Source organism: Mastigoproctus giganteus, chromosome 12, assembly GCF_048544385.1.
Source record: "Mastigoproctus giganteus isolate SK-2022 chromosome 12, ASM4854438v1, whole genome shotgun sequence".
Classification (NCBI taxonomy): domain Eukaryota; kingdom Metazoa; phylum Arthropoda; class Arachnida; order Uropygi; family Thelyphonidae; genus Mastigoproctus; species Mastigoproctus giganteus.
In genome coordinates this window covers 34,236,280-34,248,410 of record NC_143586.1, presented here as the reverse complement: position 1 = coordinate 34,248,410, position 12,131 = coordinate 34,236,280, and the positions used below count along the sequence as shown (strand labels likewise).

The following is a 12,131-nucleotide window of genomic DNA, read 5'->3' as shown; positions in this document are numbered from 1 at the left end:
GGAATAAAAACTGTATAAAGTTGCTACATCTAAAACAGATGCAACGTTAATAATTTTACCTCTTGAAACCTGAAAATCCTAAAATTATTCAAACAAAAGAGTGCAAAAATATATGAAATATAACCAAATGCAATAGCAAAAAATATTTAAAAAAGTACATTATCATAGCTAAGATATCGAGCTGAATGACTGAAAAGTTTTGTTAACTAATTCAGGAATGCTGTGTCCATTGGAAATACTGTATAGGTAACAATTGAGAAAAAAAAAAAAAAACATTAAAAAGTGCTTATAAAAATGTAAATAAAAAATGTAAACAATGAGCAGAAAAAAAAAATTCACATCATGATGCAATATAATTAAAACTTATTGAAGTGAATGTCCCCTCTACTTCATAGTCTCTTAAAAAGGGGTAAGGGCTAATTTCACTATGACCATCCCCCTGTTAGTTTGTGAAATAGTTCTTCATTAAGAACTTGGTTCTGGTCCTTAGAACGCATAGAAAGGAAAATGTATCCTCCAATAAATTCATGAACTACTTTGCAATCTGCACTCAGGCAGCTAAAATCAACATTCTCTTCTTCAAACTGGACTATCATGCGTCTTACTTCCCAATTCACATTCCATGACTTCATTGTGTTGAAACGCCATGTTTTGAAGTGGTCACCAGTATTAATGTCCATCCGCATGAGACGATTAAAAGCCACACCAAGCAGCTCCTAAAAGAGAAATGACTATACATAAGCCACAACCATTTTTTTTAAACATTAAGAATAATTTATTGCAATTTTTATTTTAATAAAAAGAGTACATTTACTGAAAATTTATGCAAGTAATCAGAACATTCTCTTTTTACTTTATACATTAATTTCATAAATAATCACAATATACTTTAAGATTTTGTTTCTTTGTTGTGTTAGAGAGAACCAAGCAGCTCTTTCAGACTATTTCAGTATATCAAACTTAGTATGTTTGATTTATGTGGTAAAATGCTGGGTTTACTGGAGAGCAAAAAAGACCTGGGGTAATTGTGCAGTCAGACATGAAGTGCTCTGAACAGTACAGACAAGCTGCTAGGACAGCTTATGGAGTTTTGTCAATGATATACAAGAATTTTTCCAGCATAGATAAGGAGGTGGTTATCCTGTTGTATAAAGCAATGGTTATGTCATCTTGAGCAATCCATATAGGTCTGGAAGTCTCATTTTAGGAAGGATGTTGATCTGTTGGAATGAGTGCAGATAAGGGTAATCTTAAGAAAGGCTTCACGATTCTGAAAATTGCAGAATCTGGAAAGTAGGTAACTGTGAGGAATTTGATTGCAGTGTTTAAGGCTTTGAATGAATTGAGTAAGCTAAATGCTTATGGCATTCTTCCCCTTGTTTAGACAACAAACAAGTGGGCATACATTTAAACTGAGGAAGCATCTACATGTGTTATTAACCAGCAGTATATTATTCTTGAATCACTATATTGCAAACAGTTTTTTTTTTTTTTTTAAATGGGCTATTTTCAACATATTCAACATCTATGCATATCTAGAGCATAGAAAATCTGAACGTCAATAATCCGAATGAGCCAGCATTTATTTATTTATTTTTTTTATGTTGGTGCAATAAAATAATTACAGTAAGCGGCAGTTATTGTGATCACATTTGCAAATTGAATTTTGATTTTATTAAATGGCAATTCTAATAAGCAAAAATCGCAGGAATATTATCCACAGGCTATAAAAATTAAGATATAAAGCACAAATTTACACTTTTATTACCTTACCAATCAACAAAATTATATGATATGTGAAAATTGGAAAAATATTATCCACAGGTTAACAAAATAAATTTATGCTTACATACATAGCTTAATTAATATACATACAGTACTAACCAAACATAACACTCTGTAATCTGTTATTCAACACACTTTGTAATTGATATTTCTGTTCACTGACTTTTTTTTTTTTTTTTTTGGGTTATAAAATCTAAAATAGTAAAAAAAGATAAGCATCAATCAATAACAAATAACACGGCACACAGAAATTGCAACTAACACAATAGGTGCATGAGATATGAAGTAAAATGTTCACAAATTTAGATATAGGAATGAAGAGAGGATTCTGAACATTTACAGAGTTTTATTTTACCATACTGTAGTTATGGAGTCCTTTTCCTCGTATTTTAAAAGGAAGCGGAAATTTTTAACAACTGAATTGAAGATTGAGATTTTAAACAGACTTTCAAAGGGAGAAAGTGGGTCCTCTTAAGCAAAATTTTATGAGGTTCGCAAGTCAACCATAACAGACATTAAAAATAACAAGGAAAAAATTTTAAAGGTCGCATCAAAACTTGATTCAGATGATGGTACAAAAAAAAAAGAGAAAAACTATGAGAACAGCTAATGACCCATCCCTTGACAATGCCGTTTATCTTCTGTTCACACACACACACACACACACACACACACACACACACACACACACACACACACACACACACACACACACACACAGATGAAGTTTTGGAGAATCCATATCTAGACCTTTGTTGTGTGAAAAGGCACTGCATTAACAAAAAATTAGGCAGTCCCTCATTTTAAAGCCAGTACAGGCTGGCTAAAATACTTTAAATCACAGAATGGCATTAGAGAACTTCACATTAAAGGTGAAATTTTATCTTGCGATTTTTCTGCAGTGGAATCATTTTAAAAAAAGTTTATCAATCTTATGGAAAGTGAAGGATATTCCAAAGATGAAGTATATAATGCTGACGACACTGGAATAAATTGGAAGTCACTGCCTTGAAAATCTCTTGCACCTTGTGCCGTGAAACAGCTGCTCCCTGGTTTAAACAGTGAGCTACAGCTATGGTTGGTTTGCACTAATGCCAATGGGATTCATGCTTTGGCATTGATGTTGATAGGAAAATCAAAGAAACCCTGTTGTTTTAAAAATGTTTTCTGCCTCCCTGTGAGTTATAAAGTGGAAAAAAAAAAAAAAATTGGATGGATGAACCCAGTGTTTACTGATTGGTTTGCCAATGATTTTATTCTGAATGTCAAAAAGTATTATGAACGAGAAGGCAAAATGGGCAAGGTCTTGCTTATCCTAGACAATGTACCATCACATTCTTCATTGGAAACATTAAACAAAATAGACAATGGATTCGAGGTCATGTTTCTTTCACCAAATGTTACTGCACTCCTCCAACCAATGGACCAGGGAGTCATTGAAAAGTTGAAGAGAATCTACAAAAAATAAGTCTTGCATCATTTACTTTTAGCAGAAAACAATGAAGAAAGCATTGTAGCTTTTTCGAAAAAGCTCAGTCTCAAGGACAGCTGCTACATATTGCTGATGCATGGGAATCACTTACGTGCAGAATTTAAAAAAATACTTGGAAAAACTGTTGCCTACTGTAGAAGAAACTGTAGCAGACGAGCAGAATCGAACTGACGGAGATGAAGGACAAATACTGAATGAGATGATAAATTTGTTTCAGTCTATTCCCAGGTCTGAAGATTGCAATGATGCAAGGGTGTCGCTGGAAAATCATATTGATACTACAAAGTTTCCTGTTTTAAGTGAAAACGAAATTGTGAGTGTAAAAGAAACTGGAGCTCCTGAAAATGATATGGATAAAGACAACGACAAATAAAAGGATGTCAACACTGGGCCTATACATGCTGAGGTATCCGGCATGCTAGAGACTGATGGCTGGCTTGGTATGAGCAACAAATTGAATGCAGTTCAACTCAACTACTCTTGCTGAAAAGAGTGAGAGATCTGGCAGCAAAGAAATGAAGTTCGAAAATGGTTCAGCAAAAAATAGGTAATTATTTTCATTAAAGGCCTATAAGTATGTGTTATTGTGGCTGAAAGTTCCATTTGTTTTGTTACATATGAATAAAAATACTTAAGTACAACTTATGTGTTTTTATTTCTAAACTTACTAAACCTTTTTTTAGTTTCCGGAACAGTATATTTGATGAGTTCGAAATCAGAAGTTCGAACTACCCGTGGTCCCAATTAGTTTGGATTACTGACGCTCTACTGTATTTTCATAAAATACCCAATAGAAGTAAAAGATATTAGGATTGGAGTAAAATCTGCTCAACTGAATGGTGGTCCACGGCATCAGAAAATTTAAGAATCAATGATTGGTTTGGTTTGGTTTGGATTTTATTGGTGCAAAAGTGACTAAGGCTTCTTTCACTTGCCAACATGAAAATATCTCTCTCATTCCTTCTGCTTGTTCCTTAAGCACCTTAAACACTACCAGGAATAATTGGATCCATAGCCTAGATCCAATTGTTAATTATCCTACCTGCCTTTAAATTTGGCAAACTTTGACAGCTTTCCCCATGTATCACCCATTGAGGAAAATCAGAAACAGGAGAGTGCACAACAATGAACTCAATGATCCTGCTTGCTATTAATCTACTCTGAAGAATTCCAATTAAAAAAAAAAAGAAAAAAAAAAAAGGGTTCTTGTCTACACTCCAGCATGACCACCAGGTCAGTGGAATTTACAGTAAATCACGAACACAAGCTTTAATCATATTTAGCAGTCATGGGCTTGAACTCCAGTCCACTCAAAGAGCATGTGCTACTGCACTCATGCTATTGACCACTCGGCTACGTCAGGCCTAAACTATTACCTTCAATCTCCTTCCACTTAGCTATACCCTGATTCACTTGAAAATCTTTCAGCACACTCCAGTTTGTAGAGTAGTCTCTCTGAATCAAACGCTTCACTAAAATCTGGGTATACAATAACAAAATTGATCACAGAATCAATATGCCTTGACTTCATCAAATCAATTAAACAGGTTTTGTCAGGTATGATTTTCCCTGTGTGATTCTTTAGGAATTAGTTCTTATCAAGATGTTTCTGTTGCATCCTCACCAATTCCATTTTCTTACTCACAACAGAAGCCAACCTCACCAGTTCATAGTTGCTCATTTCCAACTCAGTCCCTCCCTTATGAATGGGCAGCTTTGAATCTAAATATGTCTTCAGTATAGAAAAATGTTTAGTAACCACCTTAACCATTTCTTTTAGTATAAAGAGATGCTGCACTTATTTCAGTAAAATAAAGTGATGTATAACATCAGCACTTTGTGAAAGAGCTGATGTATACCACTTTTTTATTTTCAAACCTTAATTTTAAATTTCTTCTCAAGACTGTTTTTGTTAAAGAAATTTGTTTCATGCTGAATAATTGTTAGATGAACTATCATTATTTCTTTTGCCTTTCAGTGCTCAAATATTTATTTATTGGCAATTAATCAATTAAATTTATAAATCCTTTTAAATTTTATTGTTAATTAAATTGTACTTAAATGGAAATCATTCCCCCAGACTAGAGCAGCAAAGAAACTTTTGCAAAGTAGCGAAAGTGCTGTGGTTCGCAGGAAAACCATAGGGGAAGATTCTCCAATGCATCACAATCTAAAAAAATGTGCAAAATGTGACGTTTACAGATGTCTCTCGAACAGGACACAATCTAGCCATGGAGGATGTCTTTGTGTGCGCCAGGTGCTCCAACTCAGCATTCTTGAAGAGTTGGGTGGACACCCTCAAAGGAATTAAAATGGGGGGCCCATCAAGTTCTCAGCTGCCCAACTCAATGCCAGAGCACACTCTTATGCACCAGGCAACACAGCAGCAACCTTCAGGGCAGAATGCACTGATCCCACAGGAGCTAGTTATTGTTGGAATGAGCAACAGTCCAGAAAGCCAGTTGTTGGAGGTCATGAAACAAGTAAATAGGTGGGCTGTGTTAGAGTAACTAAGAGGAAGAACAGGAGCATGTACACTAATACTAGGTGTATAGTAAATAAATTTGATGAATTTGGTGCTGGTTAAGATATCCAAAGTGGATATTGTTGGGATATCAGAGAAGTGGTGCCACTCAGATATAAGGGATGAGATTTGGAATTTGGGGAGTACAATGTATACAGAAAGGATAGACAGGATAAGAAGGGAGAAGGGGTTATACTGTTAGATAACAAACACAAAATCTAAGGAAGTGCATCCAGTTGACATAGATAGACAATGCAATGTTGAGTCATTTTGGTGTGACATATGCATTGTGAAAGCAAAAATGAGATTAGGAGTTTGTTATAGACCTAATGACTGATGAGTACAATGAAAAATTATACAGAGAAACAGGGTGGGCCACTGTACTCATCAGAGGCCTAATGACCCTGATGAGTACAATTATACAGAGAAATACAGTGGGCCAGTAAATCAGAATGTCTTATAATAGGGGATTTTAACTTCCCACATATAGACTGGAACTTGTGGGTTAGTCACTCGCACACTAGCAAGGCTTTTGTGGATTTATTGAATAATTGTTTTCTACAGCAGCAGCAGCATCTTAGAGAGGCAACAGGAGGGAGTAACACTCTTGATCTGATTATCAGCAGTGATTATTCATGCATTAAGAATTTACAGATAAAGGAACCATTAGGTGGCAGTGAGCACCGTGTACTGATGTGGGATTTACTTAAAGATGTAATTACCATCAGTGGTAAAGAGGTTTTTTTTTTAACTTTCATAAAGGCGACTACAGTGGTCTCACAGATATTTTAGTTTCTATACAGTGGGAACAACTGATGACGTTACCAACAGCAAAATTTAAATGGGAAGCATTCAAGGAAGTAATTTTGGAAGATACTAGGCTTTTTGTTCCAACTAAGAAATACTGCTCTAGGTTTAGGCCCAAATGGATTTCAGATGAACTAATGAGACTTGTGGCATAGAAAAAAATGCATTGGATGCATATAAATTGTCAGCAACATAGAAGCCTATGGTAGATACAAGCTAGTCTGTAATCAAGTCATAAAGTAGGACAGGCAAGCGAAGGTAGATTATGAAAAATCTTTCGCAAAGGATGCAAAGAAAACAGCAAAGACTTCTTTATTTATATAAACTCTAAAAGGAAGGGCATGAATCAGATTGGTCCTTGATATCATTGGTTTGACTGTCGATGATCATTCTCAGACAGCTGCAGAACTAAATGAGTATTCTGCACACGAGGAGTTATTCAAGGAGGAGAGGGCCAGCTGTTTATCAAATTCTAACAGGGAGTTAAATGATTTTGTAATAACTGAGAGCAAAGTGGAGGAGAAATTTTTAAAGTTAAACATAAGAAAGGCACCTGGGGTTGATGGAATCTATCCAGTTATATTAAACTGTGGCAAAGGAAGTAAGCAAATCTCTAGCCAAGATTATGAAAGCATCCTTGGACTCGGGGGAAGTTCCCATGGACTGGATATGTGCAAATGTATCTCCAATTCACAAAGGGGGATCAAATGGTGATGAGTAATTACAGACCTGTTAGTTTGACTTCTGTTCCAGGGAATAAATGGATTCACTGATTAAAGAAGCATTACAGGATCATCTAAACAAGATAACAGTAATAATTCAGACACAGCGTGGGTTTGTCAAGGGGAAGTCTTGTCTGACCAATTTGATTGGATACTATTATGTAATCACAAAGGAACTAGATGCAAAAAATAATTTTGATATCATATACTTGGATTTCAAGAAAGCTTTTGATACTGTTGCACATGGAAGACTACTGCACAAACTGGAGCAGCATGGAATTAAGGGCAAGTTGCTACAATGGATAAAAGGATGGTTGAGTGGGAGAACACAGAGAGTGGTAAGCAATGGGTACTGCTCTATGTGGACTAATCTTATTAGTGGTGTCCCTCAGGGTTTGGTGTTGGGTCCATTGTTATTTTGTATATTTATCAATGGTATTGATGAAGGTATATATATCAGGTTTAATGTCAAAGCTTGCAGGATGATACAATGGTTGGCAGGGGTTGTTAATAACAGTAATGACAGTATGTTGCTGCAACAGGATCACGAAAGGTTGGGTAGATGGACTGAGAAGTGGCAACTGAAGTTTAACATTGACAAATGCAAAGTACTGCATATGGGTAGCAGTAACCCCAGAGAAATGTACCGTCTATGTGGTGTTACACTCAGGGTAGTTCAGAATGAAAGAGAACTGGGGATAATTGTGCAGTCAGATATGAAGTTTTCTGAGCAGTGCAGACAAGCTGCCAGAGTAGGTCATGCAGTCTTGTCAATGATATACAGAAATTTTGCGAGCAGGTATAAGGAGTTGATTATCCCCTTGTATAAGGCAATGGTCAGGCCACACCATGAGTACTACGTACAGGTATGGAAGCCTCATTTTAGGAAGGATGTCGAGTTGCTAGAACGAGTACAGAGAAGGGCAACAAGACTGGTGAAGTGAACAAAGGGTGCTCTTTTGAAGAAAGGCTTAAGTTTTGCATATTGCAGCTTCTGGAGACTAGGCACTTGCGAGGCGATCTGATTGAGGTGTATAAGGCCTTGAATGGATTGATCAGGCTGAACGCTGATGGGATTCTTCCTCTTGCTCAGATTACAAACATGAGGGGGCACAGATTCAAATTAGGAAAGACAGTTGTAGAATAGATGTGAAGAAGTTTGCCTTTAGCTAGCGGGTAGTTGATTGCCAGAACAAACTTCCAACTGTTGTTGTGGAAGTTGATAGTTTAAATAAATTCAAGGCAGAACTAGACAAACATTTAGAATGAATGGATCAGTGAAATGGGATTTTCCCCCCTCTCCCAAAATTAACTGAGTGCATCCTCAATTGGCAGTATGACAGAGGGATTAAGTGAACATGGAACCGCTTCTTGCGCACTCTTTTAAATCTAGCGTTCTTCCACTTTGTCACTTTTCTCTGCTAATTGTTCTATTCGGTCTACAGTCTCTAACAGAACTATTTCTGAATAGATTTGTTTGTAAACTTACTTTCTTTCCACCTGCTATTCTACACTTAAAACTAAGTGTAGAACAGTGGGCAGACAGAAAGTAAGTTTACAAACAAAGAAATCTATCCAGAAAGAGTTCTGTTAGAGACTGTAGGCTGAACGGAACAATTTTTTTTTTTTTTTGATGTGAACCCCAAACACGAGAGGTATTAGAATCTATAGTACTTAGTACCGTGCTTGGGTTGGAGGTTGAGAAGACGAAAGAAGATATTTGTTGACATTGGACTTGAACTTCTGTAGATTGTAATTTTCAGGAAATACATATGAAGGAAGGTTGTTCCAGAAAACGGCAGTTGAATGAATAAATGAGGAAGAAGAAAAGTTGGTTCTGTGGGTTTGAAGTTGGACAGTAAATGGATGTTGGCTGGTGGCAGCACGTGTTCGGACTGTTTTGAAAGAGAGAGAGCAGGAATTATAGAAGCCAATTCAGAAGAACAGTACCCATGGAAGTATCTGTAGAAGAGGCATGCAGCAGAAACAGTACGTCTATGAGAAAGCGAGTGGTGAGACTCTGTTAGAGATGTATCATTAATTAACCTAACTGCCCTCTTCTTAATAGATTCAAGAAGCCTGAGAGAGGTTTTGGGGGCACCAACCCCAGATGTGGGAACAATATTCCATGGCAGGGCGGATTTGCGATTTATACAGAGTGTGCAGCTGTTTGGAAGAAAAGTAGCGCCGAGAGCGAAAGAGAAAACCAAGTTTTTTAGATGCAGAGGAAGCAATGTTTGTAATGTGCTTGTGTCAAGACAGATTAGAAGTCAGGGTAATCCCCAAAAGAGATATATCATTTTGCCTAGAAATCGGAGTGTCACTAAAGATAAGCATAGGAGCAGAAGAATCCTTTTTGCGAGATATAAGACAAGACTGAGTTTTAGAAGGGTTAAAATCAACTAAGATGTCTTTGCCCCATTGGAGGATTACCTGAAGATCAGCATTTAAGGAATCGGTAGCAGATTTTCGAGAAGTTGAAGCTGATTGAGCAGGACAAGGTTTCTCAAAATGGAAAGTGGAATGCAATGAGCTATCATCGGCAAAACTATGGATAGGATTTCCAGTTAATGGAAGAAGGTCATTAATATACAAGAGGAAAAGAGTGGGGGGAAAGAACTGAACCTTGGGGGACACCAGCATTAGTAGGGAAGTTAGAAGACAGAGAGCCATCTACCATCACCCTCAGTGAGCGATCAGAGAGAAAACTGGATAACCAATTACTAAAAACAGTTGGCAAACCATAAGATGGAAGCTTGTTTAGAAGACCTTTATGCCAAACACGATCAAAAGCCTTTGAGATGTCAAGAGCAACTAATTATGTTTGACCGATCTTTTCCGTTGAATTAGTCCATAAATGGGTAACATAAGCCAGAATATCACCAGTGGATCGACACTGACAGTCGTTGATCAGACGGAAGGTTTCTAGGTAGTTTAAGAGTTGGCGGTTAATTGATTTCTCTATTACTTTAGAAAGAGTAGAAGTAATTGCAATGGGACGATAATCGGATCAGAGGGATTTGTCACCCTTTTTAGGAACTGGCTGGATATGAGCAAATTTCCAAGCAGAAGGAAAAACACCTTTGGAATAAGAAAGTGAAAAAAAGGCGGCAAAGAATAGGAGTAAGTTCAGGAGCACAGGTTTTGAGAACAAGTGGAGAAATACCATCAGGACCTGGAGCTTTCTTAGCATCGAGATTCATCAAAATCCTTATGATATCCTTTTGACGGAAGACCACAGGAGGCATTGAATGGAGCGTGTTGGGAATGGTGGGAGGTGTTTTACCAAGATCATTAATACATGAGCTGGAAGAAAAATGGGATGCTAGCAGATCAGCTTTATCCTTGGCGGAAGTGACAACAGAACCATCTGGTTTGGACAGAGGTGGGAGCAGAGATGGGCAAAAGTTGCGGCCAATAGCTTTGGCAAGAGACCAGAATGCTCGGCTACCATTAGGGCAGGAAGCAAGTTTTCTACTCTTAGCCTGTTCAAACTCTAGTTTGGAGTGATTAATAACTGCTTTACAATTGTTGCGAGCTTTGGTGTAGGCAGAAAATGAAACTGAAGAATTAGAAACAAGCCAATTACGATATGCAACATTCTTCTCTTGAACAGCCTTAGCACATTTATTGGAAAACCAAGGCTTAGATAAAGGACGAGATTTTAAAGTGGAGTGTGGGATAAAGGATTCCATTCCTGCAAGAATAATTTCACTGACACGATCTGAACAAACGATGACATCAGAAGTTTTGAAACAGGAAAAAAAGAAAAGAAGTCTCACAGGTCACCCATTTTGCATTCTTGTAATGCCAAACAACACAAGGTTGGGAATAGCCATGAGGTAAAGGTTCCATTGGAGAAGAGACAATCACCAAGTTGTGATCTGAAGTGCCTAAAGGACCTCTCACTTCAACTGTGTACTTAGAAGGGTTGTTTGTGAGAAAAAGATCAAGCGTATTGGCTGTATGATTAGGACTGTCCGGAATTCTTGTAGGTAAATGAACAATCTGTGCTAGGTCATTAGTAATTGCAAAAGCCTCAGTATTTCGACCTGCTGGGTCGGTGTGACTAGAAAACGGAAGCCAGCTGGAGTTGTGAACATTAAAATCACCAAGGAAAATTACCTCACTGTTAAGAAAGTTGGACTGAAGAAAGTCAAGTTGCAAAGAGAGGAAGTCAAAGAGCTCCAAGTGCTTAGTGGAGTTGGGAGAATGGTAGAGACAACAGATGAATTTGACACAATGAGGTAGAGAGATTTTAAGCCAGAGAAGATCAAAGAGAGGAGATTCCAAATTACCAAGTCTCTGACAGGGAATATCAGAACGGACATATGCACAAGTACCACCTTTGAGGCGAAAGGAATCATACAGCGAATAATTTGGGCATCTGAGATGAGCAGTAGTTGAATCAACCGATAACTGAGATTCTGTCAGAAAAAGTACATGGGGTTTGGCAGACTGCAAGTGGAAATGGACATCATTGAGATTAGAATTGAGACCACGTATATTTGTGAAATGAATTAGGAAGTGCTTGGGAGGTTTAGATCTTTTCGTAGATAAGCTTGCTCTATTTGGTTGACAATTCATGGTGTATTCAATAGTAAAAAAAGTGAGTGGAACATGCTGTATCAAGTAATGAAATTTTTGTATATGCCATACAGGTGGTAAGAATATACCCAGATCCTTGACATAACGTGGCCTCGACAATGCTCCCCGCATACACACTACTCGGACTCCCTCCAGTCACTATCTGGCAGAGTAGAGGTAGCAAGATTATACACTAGCTGATCCAGAAGCCTCC

The 12,131-nt window shown here is 37.4% G+C and overlaps 1 protein-coding gene across 1 annotated transcript in view; it reads right to left on the bottom strand.

Annotated features, from left to right (window-relative positions):
- Positions 1–386: 386 nt before the first annotated feature.
- The window catches only part of LOC150076874 (unc-112-related protein-like), a 176,575-nt gene continuing 164,830 nt past the window's right edge, over positions 387–12,131 (bottom strand). The window contains exon 14 of the mRNA XM_090385709.1: positions 387–716. Coding sequence (XP_090241835.1) covers positions 426–716 — 291 coding nt within the window. The 3' untranslated portion in view covers positions 387–425. The remainder of the gene's footprint in view (positions 717–12,131) is intronic.